This window comes from Impatiens glandulifera, chromosome 3, assembly GCF_907164915.1.
Source record: "Impatiens glandulifera chromosome 3, dImpGla2.1, whole genome shotgun sequence".
In the NCBI taxonomy this organism is placed as follows: Eukaryota; Viridiplantae; Streptophyta; class Magnoliopsida; order Ericales; family Balsaminaceae; genus Impatiens; species Impatiens glandulifera.
The window spans coordinates 18,393,654-18,420,692 of NC_061864.1; the positions used below are offsets into that span (position 1 = coordinate 18,393,654).

General features: G+C 25.5%; 3 protein-coding genes across 4 annotated transcripts; 1 reads left to right on the forward strand and 2 right to left on the reverse strand.

The window, feature by feature from the left end:
* Positions 1-6,843: 6,843 nt before the first annotated feature.
* LOC124931894 (protein G1-like7) lies at positions 6,844-7,842 on the reverse strand. The gene has a single exon (XM_047472472.1). It carries the CDS (start codon positions 7,770-7,772, stop codon positions 7,215-7,217), a length of 558 nt encoding a protein of 185 aa, XP_047328428.1. The 5' UTR covers positions 7,773-7,842; the 3' UTR covers positions 6,844-7,214.
* An 11,734-nt stretch (positions 7,843-19,576) lies between these two features.
* LOC124930922 (UDP-arabinose 4-epimerase 1-like) lies at positions 19,577-22,903 on the forward strand. Of its 2 annotated transcripts, XM_047471297.1 has the most exons (11): positions 19,577-19,662; positions 20,147-20,275; positions 20,357-20,481; positions 20,614-20,727; positions 20,801-20,908; positions 21,006-21,097; positions 21,188-21,329; positions 21,554-21,648; positions 21,938-22,067; positions 22,159-22,303; positions 22,406-22,903. In XM_047471297.1, exons 2-11 carry the CDS (start codon positions 20,215-20,217, stop codon positions 22,648-22,650), a joined length of 1,257 nt encoding a protein of 418 aa, XP_047327253.1. In that variant the 5' UTR covers positions 19,577-19,662; positions 20,147-20,214; the 3' UTR covers positions 22,651-22,903. The 2 variants fall into 2 exon arrangements, with proteins under 2 accessions (XP_047327253.1, XP_047327254.1); XM_047471298.1 differs by lacking the exons at positions 19,577-19,662; positions 20,147-20,275; positions 20,357-20,481 and having other exon boundaries at positions 20,786-20,908.
* Positions 22,904-22,981: 78 nt separating this feature from the next.
* Positions 22,982-25,782, reverse strand: LOC124930923 (beta-amyrin 28-monooxygenase-like). Its single transcript, XM_047471299.1, has 4 exons — positions 25,327-25,782; positions 24,099-24,604; positions 23,444-23,631; positions 22,982-23,356 (listed from the first exon to the last, which is right to left on the reverse strand). The coding sequence occupies exons 1-4, from the start codon at positions 25,767-25,769 to the stop codon at positions 23,063-23,065; spliced, it is 1,431 nt and encodes a 476-aa protein (XP_047327255.1). The 5' UTR covers positions 25,770-25,782; the 3' UTR covers positions 22,982-23,062.
* Positions 25,783-27,039: the final 1,257 nt, after the last annotated feature.

The following is a 27,039-nucleotide window of genomic DNA, read 5'->3' on the forward strand; positions in this document are numbered from 1 at the left end:
CGACCTCAAACAGACCCAATTCTCATTACCAATACTCTCTTTAAAAAAGAAAATAATATATTATAATACTTTAAACTGTACCCAAAAAATGGACCTCCATAATTGGATTTATGTGTTATGGGTTTCGGTAAATAAATAGTCTTATTGGGCTGGATATACTTTAGTTACCAACTATGTAATGGAATTATTCGGCTTATGTGATATATCAAAGCACAAACTTGTAACTATAAAATGGATATTGTTGTTTAGTCTAAAATGATATTTATTGTACCAACTTAGAGGAAGCCCCTATAATTATTGTACTTAAAAGTTATATAATTATTGGTAGTTTTAAATAAGTATTAGTTTTAAAAAAAAAGTGCAAAGTGCCTTATTTTCATAATAGTTAATAACTTAATAATTATTTGTTTTTCCCACACTAGTGACGGGGTTCTTATGTTTTTGTCCTATCTAAACGAATTTAAGAATAAGAGTTTGAGGGAGTTTTTTAAAAAGTTAGTGTAAAAAGAAATATTTTAAGAATATAGGTTTGGGTTGGAGATGAATTACTGTTTGTATGAAGTTTACTGTATTTTATGTTTAAGAATGGATTTGTGAGTTAGAGATGGTCTTATATTCGTAATGATATTCATCCGTATCTTATAATAGAAGTTGATATATCTAACGAATTTGAAGTTGTGCCATTGAAAAATGATTATGATGATCTAACACTTGAATTTCATAAATATGTAACTTCCTAATATTTATTATAACAGACCTTTTGTGTAATTAGTTTGGATGCATTTGTTTTACTTAATAAAGTAGAGAATAATAATTATGAAATAATTAGATTATTTACAAACTTTCGATATAATAGGGTATTCAAACTCAAATTAAATCAACTAGGAAAATATTGACACCCTTAATTATTCAATATATACATATATTAGGGAAATAACAAACAAACATGCGTCCGCTCATGGTTTATCATTCAAAGTTAGGTCATTCTTATTATTGAAAATAACAGTGGATTGAATGGATGATGGTGGATACATATTATTTATTATTCATTGAAATGATTGATATTTTCTTGAGTGGAATCCTATAAAGCATTGTTCGTTTTATTCACAATAATTATAATATTACTTTCTATAATTATTCAATTATTCAAAACTATTAAATCAACTGGTCTTAATTATTATAATTCATTTCTGAATATTATTAGAGTAACTAGATGAAAATGAGATTTTTTTTTTTTTTTGTATAAGACATTAATTTTTTTTTTTTTAAATTATGTTAAAACAAATATTTTAAGTTGAAGTGAGTTATTAATGTGAAGATCTGATAATTTAAAACTGAATTAAAAATAAAATAAAAATAATTACACTTCTTTATTAACTTTATAAAATAACAAATTAAGGGAATAATATATAGACAGGGTAATTCATTTTGTTTTTATTTATCATCCATAATTTTTATTTGACAAATTTAGATATAGAGTAATTCATTTTGTTTAGGATAACAAGTTGTTTTATATATAATAACTTAAGAATAATATATAGAGAGACTAATTCATTTTATTTAGTGATAGACCAATCTTGAAATAAATAATAACATTTCATTTTACCATATTTTTTAATTGAAAATATTAATTGTAATTTTATAAATAAGCATTATAATAACGAAATATAATTTGAATATCGTCACTCTCAAATAAAATAATTACTTTAGAGACCACCTGGCCCCAACTTGATAAGTTTAATTAATTTGATAAGCTTCCATTGGTCTTGACTCTTGAGCATGTTTGATTTTTGGTTATTTTGTGTTCAATTGTTTTTTTATGAAAAAGTATATTGTTTTACATAAAATTAAAATAAAATATGTGAGTTGATAATAAATCCCAAAATAAGAAAACTCATTTTTTAAATCAAACAAGTTGTTCTAAAACATTATTAAAAATCCTAAGAAAACTAAGATAAAAAAGTTCTTAGAGATTGTTTGATGTTTGATTAGTTGGTGGGGGATTTATTGAATGATAAAAGGTAAATTATTTGAGTTATAAATTTTTTTAATTACTATAATTTTTTCTTTTTTTTTTTAAATTTAAATTTTATAAAATTAAAAAAAATACTCTAAATAAAAATTAGTGAACAAATATCCTATATTAATATATATTTTTTAAAATGTACATATATATTAAAAATGAATAATATTAATCGGAATAATACGAACATTAAAAGTTGTATAATTCCTAAACCTACCCTATAAGTCGAATTAATTCAAATTTTATACCAATTATTTAAAAACTCGAAGACATTATATAAAACTCAAATACTAAGATATATTATGTAAAATATAAAAATGTGCAAATAAGTCACGTTAAACACGACCTCGTAAGTCTAAGACTTAGCTGTACGTTCAAAACTACTCCTTAGCCTATAAGTAACACGTGTTCCCATTTAAACTTTTATTTGGTCAACATCAAATATAAATGACAGCTTGGCAAAAGAAAAATGTGAGAGTTTTTATTCAAATTTTGCATAACAAAAATTATAATTTATTGAAAAAACTATCATATTTAATTATATTTATAAACTAAATATAGTAACGTGCTTAATTTGGATTTTCAACATTTTTTTAAACATTGTAATTTGTGTATTTTGATTGTTAAAGTTATACGAAACTAGATTTTGTCTTAATGATTTTTAACTCAGTTAATTTATATTATGTACTTCGATATTATATTTTAAAAAATAAATATTTTAAAGACATGCCACATTTTTTAATATATAATAATATGAAGTAGTTTTTATGTGCCCTTGATCTCTACTAATATCAATTATTATATGTCTCCACTAACTATTTTGACATCATTCACTTTTGTGGTTCTTCAGTCATCTTTATTGTCGGTTTATATACACTGTCCAAACAATTTAACTATTCTAACTAGGTAGGTTTAAATTGCTAATTTAGGGTTCTAATTTATAAAATTATAATTATAATTATAATTTTTAATTTGATTTAAAGTTTTTTCTTAAAATTTATTTTTATTTTTATAAACTAAAATTATGACTTTTTTATTAAGATTTTATACAAGAAATTAATTAAATAATGTTTTGGTTAATATCTAAGGTAAATATAGGTAAACATTTGCTAGAGCAAAACGAAAACTTTTAAACATCCCACTAACTCCAGAATTATTTTTTTTCTCAAATAATGTTTGATTAATATCTAAGGTAGAATATAGGGTAAATATTTGGTACGGTATGAAATTTGAATATTCTATTTTCTTATAAGAAATTTGTTAAACATAACACTTGAATTTATGCAAATTTGTAAAATTAATACCTACAGAGAAGTGGATCAATTATATATTTAAGATTGTAAAGTTTTTTGAATTATTGGATTACATAAATCTATCTCTTTTAAGTTTTAGTAATGTGGCGGCATAAATCAAAATTGAATCTCTAATATTTGGTCTTTGGGATATTTTCTATAAAACTACTATCTTAACACTAAAAATAAATAGTTAATCTTTTCTTGATGTCAATTAACTTGTTCAATACAAATGCTATCATTTATTTAAACCAAATATATATATATTAAGATTCATTGCATTAAGAAGATAGTATGCCCATTAGTGAATGAGTCATACATGATACACCTAGTTAACCTTATCTTGATGATAATTAACCTCAAAACACAAACCATAGTTAATTAACCTACTCTTGATTCTTGATGATAATTAACCTCAAAACACAAACCAGAGTTAGTTAACCTTATCTTGATAATAATTAACCTCAAAACACAAACCATATATAGGTAACCTTATCTCGATGATAATTAATTATTTATTGAAATCATTTTTTTATAAGATTCATTGCATTAAGGAATGACAAAGTAACCTCATATTCTCTACCATAAAAAAAATGTTTCACTATGATAATAAATTATTAAATTTATTTTTCACAAAAATCATCTTCAATTCAAGATCAATAGAAATATACTAATTGTATTCCAAATAATAAATTATAATTAAAAAATATATATTCATATTACGCTTAAAATACATCAATACATTTAAAAACCTAATTAAGATATTACATACAAAATAAAATAGTAAATAATTACAATCAAAATGTACAATAAACGAAATTAACGCGACGATCCACTTCATCCAGCGATTAAATCCACACTATTATACTTCTTCTTCATTCTTCCGTCTATATAATTGATTTTGCCTTAATTGTTTTGTTGCTGTCTGCGATTGGCGACCATGCAGACAACATTATGTATTGTTATAAATGGACTATGTAAATATTACCTATCATGGATGGATGGTTCTAGAATTAATCCAAACAAATTTATTTTATATTTAGCATGAAAATTTTAAATAGAAGGTGTGAAAATAACAATTTCTATTGAATTTGTAGATTTTTTTTTCGTAACATTTAGATGAAAATAAGATATATCAAATAGAATTATGAGCCTACTGCCACGTCACAACCATATATATATGCCACATCATCATCGTCATCTTTGGCTAGAGATAAAGAGAAATGACGCGGTTGGGTTAATGTTCTAACTTCACTTCTAAGCAATGGCTTATAAGATAAAAAAATACACGTCAGCTAGCGTGTAGAGAAGATAAATGGAAACGTGATTTTCTACTGGTTTTTATTTTTAATACTATAATCATTGGTTTGTTTTTAAAAAATATATTTCATTTCATTTTATTCATTATTACATTAACACACTTCTTGACCAACTTTTTTTTATTGTAACTAAACGATTAATAGGTGGAGAAAACTAAAGAACAATCCACATAATAAAGAAAATAATAGTCCATCAAGAAAACAAGAGATGAGAAACACTTTTTATAATCCATTTAGTTATTATTAATTAGGTCTTAAAAATAATAACTATTGTTTTTTCCCTTTTGATCCACAATATAATAATGTATTGACGAACTATTTCAAGTTCAAATAATACTGACTAATCAATTCAATTATTGATAACAACATTCTAAATCAAAGAAAATATAATGACCAGTATAAAATTGTGCTAACTTAAAATAAATAACCAATAAAAACTTTATCATTTAAGGGATAATTTTTTTTTTTTTGTTTACACACCAATTATTATATTAATTACTTTCTAAAGTAGATATTATTTAATTTTATTCCTTATACTATTAAATAAGTATAAAATACATCCACTACTTGTCAGGGATTCTTTTAAGTGAGATTTTTTGAAAAGTTAGTTTATAATTACCACACCTTGGTGTATACATATATCACTACATAATTGACCTTTTGAACAATCTTTGGAAAGAATGTGTGAATGCTCATTTAATTATTTTATGCCATGCATTAATTTATTTGTTCATCTTTGTTGTTATCTTTTTATTTTATTTTGTCATTTATATTATATATACTGATAATGGAATGGGATATAGCAAAGTTAAGATTATTAAATCATTGTCAAGTGCCCAATGGACTGTCTCTTTCTAGAAGACTGACCCTGAACAATTAATTTATTATTCACCTTTATTTTTTACAGGATTTTAGTTTGTTTATTTAATAACATATATTTTAAATAATAATAATATGAATTCGTGCCAAGATTAATCTTTAAATAGGTATCTAGTAACATTTCATAATTTAATTTAAGGGCCTTGACATGGTCCCGTATTTGGATAAGTATGGCAATAGTCAAAACCTAGCTTAGCTGTACATTCCAAAACACACACTCACTCGCTAGCCTAAAACTAACACGTTTTACAATTTAAATCTTTTTTTTATTTATTTCTTTGGTCAATTTTAAATATAAATGACAGCTTGGCAATAAAACAATGTGAGACACCCATTTTTCATATTTATGTATTAATAAAAACATTCAAATCATATGTAGACTCAATTCATATTGAAAAATTAAATATAGTTAAAACATCTTAATAATTTTTAAAAATATCATGATTTGACTATTTTTAGAAATTTAATCATTTTGATTTCAGGTAAAACTTTTACATTTTTTAAATTTATATTTACATATTTCACAAAAATATTAGTTATTCAAATAAATAAATTAATTTTATAATTATAACTTTTTTAGTCTCAATTATTTATTTATATATAAAAATCATATATAACTATATTTTCTAGAATAAACTCTAGGTTTTAAATGACTTGATAGAATTTTTAAGTTTGATAAATAAAAACATTTTAACTAACTAAATCAATTTAATTCATATTTAAAATATAGTAATTAAATAATATTTTTTAATTAATTTTCTTTAATTAATAACTAAAATAATTAAAATTAGTTTACTTTGTAAAATATGAATTACTATATATATATATATATATATATATAAACAAAAGTATCACATACAGCAAAATATAAGAATCTTATTATAATATAAATTATGATAAATTTAAATTTATTGCAAAAACTCAATTAATCTCAATCACCTCTCTTTAGTCTTATGTATATATTATTATTTTATTTTATTTTATTAATAATAAACTTAATGGAACACAAATCTTATAGTGTTTGTATTATTACTACTTCATTTTTTATTTCAACATAAATGATAAAACTACAATGTATTTATAACTAATCTAGACATACTTTGCCTTTTATTTTATTTTTTGAAGGAACGTTTGAAAAGAATCAATTAGACCTACTTTTCTTTTTCTTTTCTTTTAATCTTAAAAGGAATTTTGAAAAGAATCAATTAGACATACTTTATTCTTCCTTACTTTAAAATAAATAATCCCGTATAAATAAATTAAATCAGCTTTAAACAAATAAATAAAAAAGAAAGTATTTTGAAGCAATTAAATATCAAACACACATATTAATTAGCAATTCCAATTAGCTAGCACAAAAGTAAATGCATATACTTTTACACTTTTTAAAACTTAATATACACCACTACATTTTATATCTCCCCCACATTATAAATCCACAATAATAATATTTAAAAACAAATAAAAATCTTTAAATAAGTTTAATCCAACTTGTTAAATTATTTAAAGATTATTATTAATCAGAAACCCCATATTTCTTCTTCCCACACTTGCTTTCTCGGACGCCGTCGCTGAAACGCAAAGTTTTCTTCACCGGCGATTTAGTTAGAAAGATCGTCACTTTCATGATCAGACGATCCAATTCCGCCGGCGAATAAATCCACGAGATTAGACAGACTATGTATCTTCTTCTTCCTTCTTCTAGTAAGTAATCACTCCCCTGCTTTTGGCCTGTTCATCCCTAACTTCACGAAGATAAAGCTTAACCGCTAAGGATCTGAACAGATTCATCTCCGGCGAGCCTCCGTTTTCCTCAAAGGCAACACGAAGACGACCCACTATGGCGTCAAGGCGGCCCCAACCCTGGCGGAGAGGACAGGGGCAAGAACAGAGCAAAGAAGAAGGTTGAGGTTCTCCAAAGAAGCGACAACTCTCGCAATGAACCTTTGTCTTTCCGAATTGGTCGAGGTAAAGGAGAAATTCGACAACGTGATTGCCGCTGCAGCGGCTTAGAAGGAGCGGAGGACTGTGGGTGCGGAGAAATTGGATGAACATGTTCCAATCGTCGCGTTTCTGTGATTCGTAACGACCGAATGTGGCTTGAATTAGTGGAGGTTGGAAGTTGGTGCCGATGATCATGGCGGTTAGAGACGTAAGAGAGGAATTGGCGTTGCTGCGATTACATGAGTTGTTGTTTTGTCGTCTGCGATTAGCTAGGGCGGCGGAAGAGGCGGCGGCAGCGGCAGATGCAGCCGACATAGTTATTATGGTATAAATGAAAGTATTGGTTGGAGAGAGAAAACGCAAACGCAAACGCAAAGGACGCCGTAGAAATAGATTTTGTTTAGGAAGCGCAAATGACGCCATATTTATAGCAAGTGTGTGAATAAGGAGAGAGAGAGAGAAATGGAAACATCTTATCGGCGGTTTTTATTTTTATTTTATTTTTATTTATTATATAATATATAATTATAAAACTTATAATTTATACAAGTATCCGTGTTTCGTGTATAATCATTGAAATATTTAGAAACGCGGAATTTTGTAATTTATTCTTAATTTTTTTTATCAAATATTTTAATTAAATATATGCAGTTTTAATAATGTGATTTATTACAAAATAAAGTGAATCCAAATAATACATTTAAATGGAAAATTATGTTTTAAGTGGAAGGCGGTTTATTTAAATGATTTAGATAAAATGATAAAAAAATAATTTTAAATGCTACAAATATTTTTTATTTTATCATTTTATCTAAATATTATTTGACAAAAACATGAGATTAGAATACCTCGTTTTTATCAAAATATATATTTATAATAATAATTTTGTTGTAAAATGTGAGATATTGTTTAGGAAATATTAATTCTCTTCTAATTTAGTTTTGTAATATTATTTGATTTTAAATATGAGTTAGCATATATTCCAATATAATTAGTTGGGGTGACTGTATCTCCTGTTCTAGTTTAGCGACAACAAGAGCTCGATATCTCCAACCTTTTTTAGAAGTCTTGGGTTCGAGTCTGTCAGTCTTATTAAATGGTGTGTTTACAGTTATTATGTGTTTAACTCTTTGTGGGTTTGGAAATACTTTTGGTTAGCCTAAATAATTTTGAAAAAATTAAGATTGAAACAAGTTATAATTATTTTATTACAATTTGAGAATTAAATAAATATATGATGAATTAAATTAAAAATATATATATATTTGTAGCCTAATCTAAATCCGATTTTATATAACAAACATATAAATTTCATAAATGTTATATTTGATATTCGTAATGTCAAAAGATACTAAAAAGTAAGATCAAACAAATGGAAACAGCTAGCATGTATGTAGAATCGCACATTTGAAGGCATGCAAGAATGTCGTGACGTAATGAGCACAGTATCATGATGGGACGTTTATTATTAAAAAAATTCAAATAAAATATTAACCGTCTTTATAAAATATAAAATAAAAATCATTTGCTTATCAGTTATAACTTATTTGATATATAAACCTTCGTATATCTATTCAGATCCACATCATTAACGTGTTACGTGTTGGATTGGTTTTATAAGAAAAAAATTAACATAAGAAATCACATATGATACCTTAATCCTTGTGGCGTTTAGTGCCTCCAAAGGTCTAATAATATAATAGCTAAAATCCAAATAACATACTAAAAAGATTGTTTTAAAATAATTAAGTTTAGAAGATGACCGGCTTGTAAGTTGTAACATCTTGTATATCCAATAGTTATCAATTCTATTTTTTTTTATTCATTAAATCTAACATGTAACAAAGTTTAGTTAAAATTCTTTATTGTCTAATTATATCTTCAGTTCTCTATTAATCCCACATCACAAAAATAACTAAATTTATATGTGTTATACAGTAAATAAAACTTTATCTGTATTATACAGTCTATAACACCATACATGGCTTAGACTCTTTTTATTATTTCATTCAAATTTTAACAAGAAATATATTAAAACCAAATAAAGATGTGATTGAGTTATTTAAATTTAACCAAATCAAACAAGGCCTCGAGGCTTTCGGGTAGTTAGTGGGTACTTTTAATTTAAAATCATAAATGGGTTAGGTCAAAAATTTGATTGATTTATGACTGTATGAGAAAGAAATTAGGTCACATCTTGTCAATCTAGAACAAGATCAAGAAAAAAATTAGGTCACATTTTATCAATTTCTCTGTCACCATCTATTCTTTAATATTTTTTACTTCTAGTTAATTCTTATCAAAAGAATTATTATTATAATAGTTACTGATAAGATTTTTCACGTTAATTTTGGATTATTTGATAAACTTGTAGTTTGTTTGATATGGGGTTATTAGAAAGAAAGTCGAGTTATTGTGTAGAAAAATATATGAAAAAATGAATTATTTAAAATTATTTTGTGTGTATTTAATATTTAATAATTTGAATGATGAGTTTATTTGGATAAAATTTAATTAATTAAAAATCAAACAAGCTCCAATTGCTTTCTTATAAATAATAGTATTTGAGGTAAGTTATTTTGAATTACATGATTTTTTATTTATTTGTTTTTTATATTTTAGGGATTGATCGTTTATTAAATATTATAGTTGTTTTAAAATAATTTTATTTGATTTTAGTTATTAAAAATGAATTATTTAAGTAAAATAAAAATAAGTAGAAATAATTATAGACTTTTGTTTTATTTTTGAAAAATATGATTTTATGTAAAACTAATTTGATTTTGGGCATTTTGAAATTTTATTTAAAATTGAACAATCTCATTATATATATTTTTAACTATCAAATTATTTAATTTATTAATCAAAATACAAAACTGCATTTATTTTATTATTATAAAATTTAAATAAAAACAATTATACTAATTTAAGTAATTAAAAACTTAAATAAAAATAATCGACTTAAAAGGTTACGAGATCAATTTTCATCAAAAACATAATTATAAAGAAAACGTAAATAAAAAATCCCACTAAATTTAATTGGATATATGAATATATACTAAATCTTAAGAATTCTTTGTTTATTTGATTTTTTTTTGTACTTACCAAATAACAAATATCAAACAAGCTCTCTAAGTTCTTGTTTCATTTTTTTATGTCAATAATACTCACAAATCATTTGTGTATAATTTTGTTGCATATTTCTGATTATCGTATGATTATAACTTGAATTTGTGTAACTTATATATAACAATTATGGTTATTCAAAATTTCAAATGTTAAACTAATTCTAAAATGTTCTTCATAATATATCTCTCCTTTAATATAATATATATATATATATATATATTTATAATAAAAGTTATTTGAGTGTTTTATTGATAATTTGATTATATAATTTTTAAGGGATATTAAAAAATAGTTAGATTATTTGAATTTTTTATTTTCTTGAAAGATCAAATTTTTTCTTTCAAATAAACCAAACCCTAAGCCATATATAGCGGGCTCACTACTAGGCCCAATCAAATAGGTGACCCGTTTTCAATGAGCTCTGTTTGTCAAACGTTGGCAAAATTTAGGATGGTTCAATAAAAAAAATCTAGGACAAATTCAATTTCGATTTTATTAGTGATTATATCTCGAATTTTTAATCATATTCAATGTTTATGGACTTTCTTTCTGATTAATGAATTTTTAAATATTTAAGTAATATAGTGATCTAAGACTCTAAGCTATACTTATTTTTTTCAACTAAATATAATTTGATTGTTACATCTAAATAAGATGAATCTAACTCAGTATTCAACAAAGATAACAATCATTAGGTACATTCCAAAATGGACTAATCAAACAAGACTTTAGATTAGATAAGGTTTTACAATTTCTGGTAAGTAAGAATAATAAAACCCCCTTAAACATTCCTTTATTAAAATTATAAGTTTATTAGTGTGGGCCTGTGGCTATTTAAAAGTATTGAAAATTTGAATAAGACAAGGAATTAGGTTTTGATTTTTCAAAATTCATTGAATTTATTTGTGTTAGGTGCAAAATTTAACTGTCTTACTTAATTAGATATTTAAATCTTAAGTCTAAGTGTAAATTTATTATTTTGTTTTATATTTTAATCTAAAAAACTAGAACGACTTACAACGATAAAACATAAAGTTACAACATTTAATTGATTGCAGTATAAATAACATGAAACAACAAGCAATGTCGTAATAATTAAAATTCTTAAATTTTATACGGTAAAACAAACAAACAAAAAAACCAAAATAGAACATTTAAGCCTATTTCAAACAAAGAAAATTATAATGCTAAATTGGGATAAACCGTAAAAAAGAGAATGATCCAAAGTAATGGAGTCCGCCATCATCCAATTTGGCATTGTTAGGCTTGTGAAGGGAAAATAATATTTTATTTTTATTTTTATTTTTATTCCAACTTATTATGTATGGTTTTATTAGAAAACAGTTGCTTAACAAAAATACAAATGTCATAATAAGAAAAGTCAATACAAATCCACTTAATAAGAAAATACTTTGAATTGATTCATAAAATAATTAACATACTAGATGTAGTCATAATTTCAAATCCAAAAAATTCAACCCTAATTTAAAGTTATAAGTTGATTTGTCTTTTCAGAGCTCTATCAAAAAAAAAAAAACTTCTAAATGGTTAATATTTGGAATATAATGCAATTTGTAGAATTTCGATATATTATATGAGAATGAATATCTTAATTTTATTCTATGTCAAATATTTATATAAAAAAAGTTGTGGGCACAAGGATTAAATATATAACCCGCAAAACAAGTATTACTTATCGCCTGCCAGACTCGAACCTAGAAGCTATAAAAAAGATAAGTTATATTCATATTTTATTGTCGCTATTCTAATCTAGTTGAGAAGATAAATATATTACATTCTATTACAGTAGAGAGTGTTTATGTAGTTTTTTATTTTTATTTTTAAAATATTATATGAAGTAGCAACTCTTTATATAGGTAATAAATATGGATCCTAATTTCCACAATATTAAAAGTCATATATTTTATGATCTCATTATATAGGTAATAAATATGGATCCTAATTTCCACAATATTAAAAGTCATATATTTTATGATCTCAAACTTTTCCGTACAAGTATGAAGTCAAATTAGTACTCCTCAAATAGATTAAGAAGACGGCTATTGAATTAGATGTTACAAAATTACAATGAAAAAATTATAAATTACCTCTTCAACTATTTTTAGTTTTGATTAAAGTCCTTAAATATACTTTTTCTTAATATTTAAGCTCTCAATTTTTAATTTATCAACTATCAAATTTTTATCACTAAATCATTCAAATATTAAAATATTATTTACTTATATTTTAGTATATATTGTAATTTTAAAATATTAATATTAAAACATTATTTAATTCAAATGATATATTTTCATAATAAACAATTCTTAATTTTATTTAAAATTCAAACAATTTTATAACATAGGGTTTCGTGCCTTTATTCGATTAAGTTATTCAAATAACTATAACTCAAAAATATTATATCATTTCATTATTATATCACCTAATTCATTACCCAAAATATTAAAATACTATATATTTTTTATTTTATCATTATATATTCACAATACCTTTTTTTCATCAAGAAAAAATTTTCGTGCCTCAAAATTCATTAATCATTATTTTACTAATAACAGGTTAGATAACCCAATTTAAAAATCATTAATAAAAGGTTTGAAATTTTATTGTTTTTAACCATATTGAAGCATTTCTCTAATAGTTTAGTTATAATATTTGATTATTTTAAATTGTTCATAGATCTATTTATAATTCTCATTAAATTTTAATATAAATCATAGATCTATTTATAATTCTCATTAAATTTTAATATAAAATTACAACTTAATATTTAATTATATATATTATCTACATTATTAGTCTTCTTCTTCTCATGAATTTGTAGCTGAATTCATCTCCCAATCATAATTAAACTAACAGGAAGTGCATCTGTTATAACGAATGTCACAAAATTAAAAATAAGTACAGGTTCCAATATTTTATCACAAGTTTTAAAGTTTTCGAGCACACAATTATAAAAATTGTATAAGTTGAAACCTAAAATAACCATTAAATTATTAAAAAATATTTACAAACAAATAACTTAAATATTTTCAAATAACACTATATAAAACAAAAGAAAAGAAGTCACGAGTCCACATGGGAGGCTGTCAATATGCATCCAACTTCTTGACTGTCACCCACTCAGAATTATTTGACTTCTTTATTTATCCTCTTATGATTCATATATACTTTATTAATTTAAACATGTTAATGAATCATTTCATATATAAATATGAAATATTAATTAGTTTTTAATTACAAATATTTGATATTATTTAGTTATTTGAAGCATAACTTCACATGTATTTGATTATTTAACCGTTTTAGTTTATGTTTATCTAGTTTCACCATTATACGTTCAAATACGTTTGATTTTGTTTATTGACAAATGTTTGAACATATCAACTTATTCACGTTCATTATATGTTTAAAATTATTGGTCATAGTTATTCTTGAATTTATCCACTTCCATGAGAACCATTAGACAAAACAATTACATAGTTTGAGATTTGAATTTGTCGCCCATTCAATATGATTGCCATATAACGATTAGTATAACTTGATCCTACAATTACCGAATTATAATATCTCAAATATTTTTTTTTGAAAGAAAGTAGAAATTTTCAACTTTCCAACTAACACGGATCGAAAGAGAAAAATCATATAACATTGAATAGCACAAAAAATAATAAAAATTACTCACAAGTCCATCAAATTATTTGAAAACACGACATCAAAATGAGTATAGGAACCGAAACAAGAGATAGATCGATACGAGAATGAAGCAATTTCTCGACACACATTAATAGAAGACAATAAATGTTTAAGAATGTATTTAAATAAAAATGGATAAAGAACTTCTCTATTAAAATTTGAAATAAAATATAATAATTTCTCTAACAAAAATTCTCTATTAAAATTTGAAACCTATCAAATTAGATTTATCTTAAATAAAATATAATAATTTATCTAACAAAACTTCTCTATTAAAATTTGAAACCTATCAAATTAGATTTATCTTAAATAACTATCACTCTTACTACCTCCGTTCCTAAATCATATATTTAAATTATTAACTAAAATAATAAAATTTCATTTTATGTTTACCAATTACTTATTTTTTTCAAATAACTAAAAATTATATATCGAACATGATTATTTAACTAATATATACTTATGGTCAACTATTTTTGTATGAACTGGCATATTCTTCCATGCCCTGCAGCTTAATATAAATTGGTCGTTTATAATTGATCCGAACCATCTGCTAATCATGGTTTAGCCAGCTTTGTTTTATTTTATTTGTTACTTTTTAAATGGTCGTAGGTCTGTTTGATCTTGACTTTATATGAAATTAGACACTTAGAACTTGGTTCATCTGATTATTTGGGGAATTTATAACGGTTTTTCAAAAACTTGTAATTAACTGAAGAAAAAAAATGAACTTTAAAGTTTTTAATTAGTTGAATTATTATAATATTTTTTATATTTTAAAAAAATAAAGTAAATATACTTAAATATTTTAATTGATAATTTAGATCAAATGAACACTTAGGTTATGTTTGGATGCATATATTAAAATTAGAAATGACATTAAATTTTTAATTACAATTTTACGAGTATTGATATTGAATTACATTTTAATTTATATTTTTTTAATTTATATGTTAGAAAAAATGAATTATAATTCAATTTTAATTATAATGTTTAAAAATATATATAATAAAATAATTTAAATATATATTATCTATATTATTAAGATATTTATTTGATACAATACTATTATGATAGTTCAAGTATCAATAATTTTTGTCTAGAAACCGATTTATATTAAGAAAAAATTAATATCTATTCGACATTTTAAATTACTAAATTAAAAAAAAAACATCATTTTGAATAAATAAATGTTAACTTCTTAAATTAAATTTGTAAAAAAAATCGTTTTAAATGTTAACTTTTTAATATATTTGTTTGAAATGTTAAGTTATTAAATTTAAAAAATATATATTGATTTAAAATTTTAATTTCTAAATTCAAAAAAAGAAAATTATCAGTTGTAAATTATTGATAAAATAATAAAATATTTTTGTTTGCAAAGTATAGAAAAAATAAATATTAAAAATTATAATTTCAAGAGAAATATAGTAGAATTGAAAAATATAAAAACAAAATTGATTGAATCCAATTTTAATTATTAATCTTAAATTGGTCTACAAAACCTAATAATTTAAATTAGATTCCCAATTTCAATTTTATAATTATTAAACAGACCCTTAGTAATAAGTATAAGTTCAATTATCATTGAACACACATTAATTAAAGAGTTACACTTAAATTAAATTATTTGTATTATATAGTAACATATTAACTTTGTGAAATAATTTTAATTCTAAAAAATATTTATTATATAAATATCTGCTCAATATCAATTATAATTATTATTTTAAAATTGAAAACTTATTTCCCCACTCATATATTTACAAAATAAATAAACATATAAGTATAAAAAATAGCATCATAGCCATAGTCAAACATGGGCTATTGTAACTTGGACCATTCTTAAATTGACCAATAAATTGATATTAATGCAGTTATATATATATATTTTTAAACCTTTTATTTTTTTTAATTAGAAGTCTCTATATTTGAGTCACATTAAGAGATTTATTAATATAAGGATTATACACTTAACTTAAGCATCATTATTTAATGTGAGTTATATGGATTATTTTTCAAATAATCAAGTTTTAATGATAAGATGAACATGATACCATCTTCTTTTTTTTCTTTTCAATTTCTTAATTATTTTTTAAGAAACCTTGATAGTAGAATCATTATTAACATACAAGCTTCCAAATGGAGCAAATAAAATTGGGAACAAAATATGGGCATTTAATACAACTAATATATTAGTGATCAAATGGAGCAAATAAAGAAATATTATAGTTAAAAAAAAAGAAGTATATAATTACTAGCAATATTTTGTTTTTATTGAAACGATATTTATTGAATTATATTTGCTAAAAATTATATTTGTTTGATTATCAATAATAGAAACTGTGATTATTATAGAAAATTAACATTAATTTTTTTTAAATTAAAAATGGAACAACGGATTAAGTACAAAGCCTGCAAACACACTAACTATTTAACCAAGACGATGATCTTGACACTTTAAGAAGGAAAATTAACATGATGTCTACATAAAATAATTGAATAATTAAAAGTAAATAGCATATATATTTTAAAGTTAAATGTACTTTGATCCTTTTAACATCATAATTATTTAAAGAAATGTGGATCACAAAGTGGCATCTTACTTTCCTCTCACAAACTAGCATTTTAGTGTAATTATTTAATGTTTATGAATACTTTATTTTATATTTTATTAATAGTTATTTTAAATATAAAAGACAAGAATAGTTATAAGAGAATAAATATAATGAGTTATCATTTCAAATTTTAATTTGAGTTAAAGTATTAAATGTTATGTTAAATCCTTAAAATTTACATTTGACAATTTTTTTTTCGTTCTATTTTATTATTTTGGGATATGAATAAATTTGTTTTCTATATTTTGGTTCATATTAAATATGACATTTTTTACTTATTTAGTATATAAATTGTTTTTATTAATTATATTCAAATTATTATATAAATTTTACATTATTTGATATAAAATATTATTTAAATTATGATAAAAATTATTTAATAAATTATCAAATAATTATAAATGATAATAATTTTTTTTTATATAATTCTTTCTTTCACTGTCCTTCTTTAATAAAGTTTTACTTAAAAAAAAGATAGAGAGGGCTTAAGACAGAAAATTAAAGATTAAAAATGATATCACTTTATTCTTTGTAAAAAAAAATATAAAAAAAATAAATTATTTTATTTTTTTAATCAATCAAATTTTACCTTCTATTTATTTTCTCAAATTCCATTGAAAATTTACCTTCTATTTCTTTTCTCAAATTCCATTGAAAATAAAATAGGATTTATGGTGTTATCTTTCAAGGAAAAAAAAAGTTAAAAATTATTAATAAAATCAACTGTACTTCTTTATTAAGATTTGATAATAAAAGAATCAGTTAATAATTCAAAGAATTTAAGGGTTTGTTTGTCCACAAGTTACAATTAATTAATAATTTTTTATTCTGAGTGGGGTCCAAATAAATTAAATATTCTACACGCAAAACCACAAGGAGTGGAGAGGAAGTAGCAATTAACAATATTAATTGAATTCAGTTTTTTATAATGACATATATTTTTTTATAAATATATATTTAATAAAAATTAAAAAAACTAATTATAAAATATTCACTTTAAATTAAAACATTTTTCAGTCAAAATAAAAAAAAACTCTTACATTACTTTAATTATCTAGTTAGATATTATATTTTATTAAATCAAAATTTCTCAAACTGTATTATTAATTTATAAATGAGATAAATTATATTTTAATTATATATTGTAAAAGAGTATATTTTTTTATATCTAATGTTATTGATGGTAGATGCTAATGAATTATTTAACAATATTTAAAATATATTTTATCAAACAGTTTTAGGATTGATTAGGTAAAAAGTATTTAATTAATTTTTAAATAATATATAGTAAATTAATTTATTAATTAAAATACTAACAATAATTTAAATCATTAATACCTTCCAAATTTCCCAATCCAAAAATCATATGAATTGTGATTGCTGATGGAGTATTATTTTTCATAAAAGATTTTATATTATTTTATCAAGAGAATATCTTCAAATTTACTTATTAACCTTTTCATCTCATTCCATAAAATAAAAATAATAATATCATTATCAATGATATTAATTAATTTAACAGTAACTTAAGTACAAAAGTTTTAAAATATAAACTTTGTTAGATTATTTTTTATCTAGATTTTTTTTATACAAATAGAGAATATTTATTTTAAATAACTCTTATTTTATTATTAGTGTTTGATTTTATTTTATATAAGAAGAAATGCCTAATAAAATAATAATTGAAGGATAATTTTGAATGAGTCATAATATTTTTGATAAAATTGTTTATGATGTATTAATATATAACAATAAAATAACAAATAATAATATAGATATGTTTGAATGAGTTGGGTTAACTTATTTAAATATTTTAAACCACCGAATAATAATAATAATAATAATAATAATAATAATAATAATAATAATAATAATAATAATAATAATAATAATAATAATAATAATAATAATAATAATAAACTTGGGCGGTCAACCACGTATTATCATGTTATTAGTTGAAAAATAAAAATGCAAAACCAAAAGTAGAAAAAAAATATTTTTTCTCATTCACATTCTCCCTTTTCAATTTGAATAAAAAAAAAACTACTTTTATTAGAACAATGGTAATATTATGCTAATACTAAGTGTAATGGTATATATAAATTATGTAGATATTGTTAAAATCTCTATATAGTATAAAACCTTAAAAATTTGTTTTGATCTTGATTTTTTTTAGTTTTATCCTGTATTTTGATTAAAATATTTGTTTGATTTAATTTATAAAAAGAATATTTTTTTTTATCATCAATATACTTAAATAGAAAAACAAGAAAAAATATTAAATACAGATATTTTAATATTTTTAGTAGATAAAGTAAAATAAAAAAAATATTAAATTTTGAATAAAAAAAAAATATATCAAACAAACTCATGATGATGTTTGAATTTTTTAATTGATTAAAATCTCTTTATGACATGTTATTTATTTTTAAATATTTATATTTATTAATTAAAATATTAAAATAATATTTTAACAATGTATATATTTTTAATAAAAATCTTTTATATAACTGAAATCAAATAATTAAAAATATATATTATGTTTTTTTGAAAATAGGCGACTGTTTCTCTGTATTTTCTTCTTCTTCTTTCCGTTTCACATTGTGACAAATAGTAACAGAGAAATTTCCGCTCAATATATTATTTAAAGAAAGAATACTCTTTCTCTCTCTTTCTCTTTGAATACCATAAAACAAGGTTCTTTGGTCCATCGTTCCTCCTCTGCATTCAGCCCCTTTTTCTCTGTAAGTAGTTTCTCTTTCCTACCTGTTTCTGTTGAATCAATGGAACTCTTCTTCTTCTTCTTCCCGTTTCTACTTTATTTAAAAACTGCTATTTCACAGATCTCATTGTCGTCGAATCAATTCCATTCAATTTTGTATCATATATGTATGTGAGTTACCTGTTTTCCGAAAAAGGAACGATGGTTTCCGTTTATTTCTTAATCTGAAGCTTTCTATGCGTATTAATAATGGATTTATTGGCTTCAATCTCTAAGAGGGTCAGTCAGTGTGTGATTGATTCGACGACCCTTTTAAGAGATTGTTAAGAAGAATTCAATTTTGCATCTGTAAGATCAGTTTCTACGAATATGTATTATTATGCTCACAATGTTACTGAATTTAAACTTGGGAAGTTACTTTTTCCTGCAAGCAATAAATTAGTTTCAGTTGCAGGATCGATCAATCTAATTTAATTACATCCAATTTTCAATTTTTATAACAACAGAGAAGAAGATTGTGCTAACTTACAGAGATTAAGAACTGGAAGATAACAACAGTCCTTTGTCACTAGACATGATAAACCTAGGCAGGTCAAGAAGTCAGCCAAGGTACACAAGATCCATGTCCTTAGGAGGTAATAAGCTGATCTTTGAATTTCTGTGATTTTCTCTCATTTTCAAAATCTGGGTATTTTATCTTCTGGCTGTTTGTGCAGGTATGGATTATGCAGATCCAAAAAAGAAGAACAACTATGTAGGCAAACTCTTATTGGTGGCTGTCCTAACTGCAATATGCATTCTCTTGCTGAAACAATCACCAAATTTCAACACCCCAAGTCAAGTAAGTTTGTAATTTCCATATATTAGATGGTTGATGTGAGGAAAGACCCTTTTGGAATCTTGATTGTTTTTGTAATGATCATTATAGAGTTCTATGCCTTCCATTTGTTTCTAACTATCCTTTCTTCTCCAGTTCTCACGTCATGAACAGGGGGTTACTCACGTGCTTGTAACAGGAGGAGCTGGTTACATCGGTTCACATGCAGCTTTAAGGCTTCTTATGGACTCACATCGTGTCACAATAGTGGTATTTCCTTAAGCTTCATTTAATTTATTATATAATTTTGTATACTAAAGGAAAACAGATGTGTGTGTGACAGGACAATCTTTCTCGAGGAAATCTAGGCGCTATTAAGGTGTTGCAAGGGCTATTTCCCGAACCAGGAAGGCTTCAGTTTATTTATGCAGATCTGGGGGATTCCAGAGTTGTATCCTTTACTTAATTCCTTTACATTATCTGAAATCTGTTTGAAAAAAGGAAATCCTTTTATCTTTGTTTCTGTTCCTTAATAAAAAAAAAATCAGGTGAATAAAATATTCTCCGAGAATGCATTTGATGCTGTCATGCATTTTGCAGCTGTTGCCTATGTTGGAGAGAGCACCCTTGATCCTCTTAAGTAAGTTTGTCCAAGATCATCTGTAAGAACATACATCGATTATGTTCGTAGTAAAAAACTGAAAAATGTTGACTTGTTGTAATGATACAGGTATTATCATAACATCACATCGAATACTTTGGTTGTGTTAGAGGCAATGGCAACTCATGGTGTGAAGACATTAATATATTCTAGTACTTGTGCAACTTATGGTGAACCTGATAAAATGCCAATTACTGAATCAACTACCCAGGTGAGAAGAATACTCTTTAAGTATACAATTAAATTTCAGTTCTTATATAATTGGCTTCAATTGGAAACCTCCAACATCCAAATATATTTAATATAAATGTGTGGCTGGCTGGGAGACACTGGAAATTTGAGTATTAGACATTGCCTATGGTTGAAAGAACCGTTTCTGATTCACAATTTGTTTTAAATTTCCTAATTTTAGACTGGATGTGAACTGAAATGCAGGTTCCTATCAATCCCTATGGAAAAGCAAAGAAGATGGCAGAAGATATCATCCTGGATTTTCATAAGAACTCAAATATGGCTGTGATGATACTAAGGTAGTTTCGCCGACTATTTATTTCAATTATAGGGTCCTTCCATTTGTAATCTTGAGAAAGAAAGTCGAGATTGATTATTTTTTTTGAAAGTTTCATTCATCCAATTTTTTGTGGAGTGCACAAAAAGACAGTAGAAACCAACTTATGACAATCCAAAACAGCCAAACAGTCAGCAGTCTAACAAAGGAAAATAAACTCAAAAGAACATCAAAAGAAATGATATAGAAAATTATGAATTGTAAGAGACAAGATTTGATTAACACAATTGATATATGCGTATAAATTGTAGGTACTTTAATGTAATTGGCTCTGATCCAGAGGGTAGACTAGGAGAAGCTCCTAGACCTGAACTGCGTGAGCATGGACGTATATCCGGTGCTTGTTTTGATGCTGCTCGTGGGATCATTCCCGGGCTAAAGGTTCCAACTGCTTTTTTCTTTTATTTTTTGAATTTGTTTAGATAAGCAGCTAGAGAACTTATCATTTGTTGGTTGTTTCACTGTGTTACAGGTAAGAGGAACGGACTATAGTACTCGAGATGGTACTTGCATAAGGGATTATATTGATGTCAACGATCTGGTTGATGCTCATGTTAAAGCCCTCGAGAAAGCCTTACCAGGGAAAGTAGGAATCTACAATGTTGGAACCGGAAAAGGTTTGCCCTTTCTCACTCGAAGGATATCTACTGGAGAATTGGAATTCTTAATAATATCGAAAACAGGTTTTGCTAACAGGGGTGTGATTTGTATTGTCTCAGGTAGGACGGTTAGAGAGTTTGTTGATGCATGTATGAAGGCAACCGGAGCTAAGATCAAAGTTGAATTCTTGGAAAGGCGACCTGGGGATTATGCTGAAGTTTACAGTGACCCAACAAAGATAAGAGAAGAACTGAACTGGACAGCGAAATATACAGATCTTCAACAGAGCTTGCAAACAGCTTGGATATGGCAGAAATCGCATCACAATGGCTATGGGGTGTCGTCGGTATATGTATCCTCTTAGAGGAGGAGGATATGAATTCAACTTATGAAGATGAGTCCTGAATTCAGGGCTCTCATTTACAGAGAAGTTTAACTAATCATAGAAGAAGAAGATGGAATCATTGAAGGTTTGTGAAAATTCTTTTCCCCTCTTTTTTAACTTTGAATATTATGGGGGAGGATAGTCTGAGATGGATGTAGTAGTTAGGCAGCTCATTTTTCTACTTTCATGTATTGAATTCAACATTATTATATTTGTCTGATAGTAATAATTCTAAAGTTTTGCTTGCCTTATATTGTCAATTGAGTAATTGGACTTTTAATCAGTACAAATTGAACCATCTATAGATCAAATTTTAACACTTTTTAAACTTGTTGAACTTAGAACATTGAAAAATATATAAGTATAAACAATAATACAGATGATAACAATTTTAGTGAGCATGAAGATGAACAAGCAACCCTTTCTCAGGAGTTGGCATCATATCTCCCACCACCTTCTCCAATGGATCCATCACCTCCCATTTGTATCTCTTCACCACATTATGAACGAAACTTAACACTGCTAACCGAGCGTATTCCTTCCCCGGGCACAACCTTGGACCGCCTCCAAATGGGGTGAATGTGTACGGCTGCATCTTGTCTCCTTCGAATCTCGATGGGTCAAACTTCTCTGGATTTGGGAAGTACTCCGGATTCATGTTTGTAGTGCTCACCGTCCAATATAACTGCATTCATGACCACAAAACTCAAAATTATTCGAAAAGAAGACACCACATATATATTTTTTTTTGGTTTAATCTTCGATAACAAACCTTCCATCCTTTGGGGATTGTATAACCGGCGTAGGTGAAATCGACGAGAACTTCCCTGAAAGTGCCTTGTAGTGGAGGAACAAGTCTCATCACCTCGCACATTACATTCCATGAGTATTTCATCTTGCCCAAGTCATCCCAATTTAACAATTCTCCATCCTTCTTATCATTTGAAATCTCCATTTGCTCTATAATTTATTCAACACAATTTTAGTTCTTCATTTTTGTTTATACTTTTCTTTCTTTGTCGTTTAATCAATTTCAAACATGTTAGAATTATTATAAAAGTATCATAGAAAAAGATGAAAAGTTGACTTTGTCTCATATAAAAACAGAGATTCCTTTCAAACTTTGAAATATAGAATAGACCATGCTGGCTGTTTTGATAACATTCTTTTTCACGTTAGGTGAGATCATTAAAAATAAAATGTACATCTCTATCAGAAAGAAATTATAATGATATAAAAGTAACATGATTACAAAAAATGTGCAACTTTTTTATATCACAAAAAACTTTATATACTAATAAAGTAATCTAATTTGAATAATGATATAAAATACTTGTTTTTTCAAATAATTTAATGTTTTTTTTTTGTCATGAAATTGTATTGATGTTTGTTTTAATAAAAAAGAGTTATAATTTTGTTTTACGTACCCAAGTAGACTCTTTGGTAAATAGTTGGATGAAGGCCAACATATTTCATAAAGAAAGTCATGGTTGTGGAGATTGTGCTATAACCGGCCACAAGCAGCCCCATCATTTTATCAGCAATCTCGGCCTCGGGCATAAACTTTCCGGTCGGATCCGAGACAATAATCATATGCGAGAGTATGTCCATCGCAGGAGCACCACTAGCTATCGCCGCCTTCTTCTCGCCTATCACCGCCCTCAATTCCTTCCTAATGGCTTCGGCTGCTTTGGTTGCACGATAGAAGATGGTGCCAGGAAAATTGGAGATGATGGAGTGCATCCCATTGGTAATATCGTCAAAATGTTCGACTAACCGGGCTATGCGCTCCGGATGGTCAATCCCGAGAAAGAAACGACATGCGAGGCTGAGTGTGATGGTTTTCGAAAGAGAATGGACTGGAACTTCGCTCTTGCCATACCAGCTACTACCGATAAGCTGCTGAGTCATGGCATCCATTTTTGGTAGGTATCTATCGTTTTAATGTAACAAATATTGAGTTAGTTAGATTAAATTGAGTCAAAATAATCTTTAGAAAAATGAGAATTTTCTTTTAATAAATATGTTCCTCCAAAAAAAATAAAATACTTTAAATAAATGATTGCATTTCAATGACAAAAATGAATATTTATAAATACAATTGGGAAAAAATGTTTATTTGAAGTATGGAATTTGGAAGGAAATAAATACTAGTATCTTTGGTACTAAATATAGAAGTGATGAAAATTTTAGTAAAAATAATTTATTAGTAAAATTGGAATATAATTTTTTTTTTAAATAATATCATATTTATCTAACTCAAGTACAATTTACTCATATTTTTTAAATATTTTGTTCATGTCTCCATAAAAGCTAAACTATATATCCAACAGGGTGCATCAATGACAATAATAACGAAAAATAACATCGATATTTGTAATTTTTCACCGCTTTCTTTATAATGAATTAGGTATATTTTGTTTGTTTGATATTATATTTTACGAAAAAAATTTAACACTGTTATACACAGACTTGCAAAACTCGAGAAAAATCAAATAATTTCTCTATTTTGTCTCTTTCTCCTACTTTTACATTTTCCAACCAATGAAGGTGATGTCACGTCATTCCCTCACCAAATTCTCTCACTAAATTATCTCCCTCTATCACTCCTCAGTTAAATATGGTATTCTTCTTGATTAATTATATTATATGTACCTTACTAGGGCTTCCGGTTTGAAGAAACCGGGAGTACGGATGACCTTTGTCTCGACTTCGGCGGCAGCGACGGTAACGGCGGTGGCTTTGGTCCGGTAAGAGCGGAAGAGGCGTTGCATGGGATGTGGACGGAAGGCAGTGAAGAGTTTTTGCTCGTTGGAAAAAAGAAACTTGTGACCGTTTGGCCCACAAATGACGACGGTTTTCTCGCCGAGAATCTTGGTCTTGAAGATGTCGGGAGAGTATCTTTTCATCCGTTCGCCGACGAAGTTCTCTGGCTTGCCGAAGAGAAATTCGATTGTTTCTCCGATGAACGGCCATCCGAAGCTCCCCGGCGGTAGTTTTAAGTTAGGATGATCATATCGCCGGAGATTTCTAATTAAGGCGATGAGTAGGAGAGAGATAATTAGAAAGACAAGGAGAGAGAGTAAATCGAACTCCATAGCAGGTTCGATCGTCTTCTTCTTCTTCTTCGAAGGAGATGAGATGGGGTTTATTTATTTATGGAGAATTAGATCGAGTCAAAGGTTTTGTTAATTGTTTTCATTTTCATGTTTGAATGAGAAAGCTAGCTAATTCAAATATTCAACAATAAAACACATTTCTTCTCATTGCCGGCATGCTGGTTTTAGTGGCTTTCAACTTTTCTTTTTCTTTCTTAAAAATAATACAAAAAAATAATATAAATATTAAAATTAATTAAAATAAGTTAGCTAAATTCATCTCAATTTTAACTTGTATATAAAATTATAAACAAATATTTATTTTATTGGGAGAATCTTCAAATAAAGAAGAGTGTTTAGTCCTCTTAGTCTAGCTAATATTTGATTTTCACTTATTAAAAAAAAAAAATAAGTCTTAAATGTTTCCCTCAAAATCTTGTTCTCTGTAAATATATAAATATAAGGGTAATATATATTTTGAAATATTTTCTTATATGATAATTTTTTTATACATTTCATTTTGTTTTAATTTACTCTATTATTGACACTTGTCAACTTTTTTTACAACTAGACAAACAACATGATTACATGTTATTACAATTCTTTTTTAATTACAATAAAAATGTTATTTTATAAACTTTTCCTCTTCTCTTTTTCTCTCTTCACGCAAACATGCACTAACAAAACTTATTGTAACACTTGTGTTATTATCTATTTTAGAATTTCTGCTCTTATTAAATTACTTGATAATTCAATCACAAGAATATTCAATTTAGTTTTTCTGGAATTAGTTTTTGGATTTTCTATGGATACTTAATTATACAAGGAAATATATATTAGAAAAACAATCTCTTGGCCGGTGAAAGAGTTTTCCGAGCAACTTCTCATCTTTGTCTACCAAAGTAGGAGAAGATATTCGTGCAATAGAAATTGATTAAAATTTTGATTTTGAAGATTGTGCAAGAGAAATTGATCTTTGACTTCTTTGGCTGGAGAAGAGAAATTTATTAAAATTTTGATTTTGAAGAAATAACTAGTAAATATGAGAAAAAAAGTTTTGGTGTTTTAATTATGAAAAAAAAGTGTGTGGGTGGGGAGGGAAGAGAAAGAATAGAAGAGTTTTATGTTTAAGTTTAAAAAAATTGGTTTGTAATTAAAAATAGCTGTAAAGACAAAAATGTTTAAGTTTAAAAATGTAGAAAAAAATTGGTTTAAGCAAAACGATCAAGCATTACATGAAAATAATAAATAACAAATAAAAAATAAAAAA

What these genes read in the sequence shown, in the direction of transcription:
- LOC124931894 (XM_047472472.1), bottom strand. Translation starts at nt 7,772, where the DNA reads ATGTCGGCTGCATCTGCCGCTGCCGCCGCCTCTTCCGCCGCCCTAGCT.
- LOC124930922 (XM_047471297.1), top strand. Translation starts at nt 20,215, where the DNA reads ATGATAAACCTAGGCAGGTCAAGAAGTCAGCCAAGGTACACAAGATCC. An exon ending in AGCACCCTTGATCCTCTTAA is followed by an intron (nt 21,098 to 21,187) that starts GTAAGTTTGTCC and finishes GTAATGATACAG; the next exon opens with GTATTATCATAACATCACAT. An exon ending in TTACTGAATCAACTACCCAG is followed by an intron (nt 21,330 to 21,553) that starts GTGAGAAGAATA and finishes ACTGAAATGCAG; the next exon opens with GTTCCTATCAATCCCTATGG.
- LOC124930923 (XM_047471299.1), bottom strand. Translation starts at nt 25,769, where the DNA reads ATGGAGTTCGATTTACTCTCTCTCCTTGTCTTTCTAATTATCTCTCTC. An exon ending in AAACCGGAAGCCCTAGTAAG is followed by an intron (nt 24,605 to 25,326) that starts GTACATATAATA and finishes TTAAAACGATAG; the next exon opens with ATACCTACCAAAAATGGATG. An exon ending in CAATCCCCAAAGGATGGAAG is followed by an intron (nt 23,357 to 23,443) that starts GTTTGTTATCGA and finishes TCATGAATGCAG; the next exon opens with TTATATTGGACGGTGAGCAC.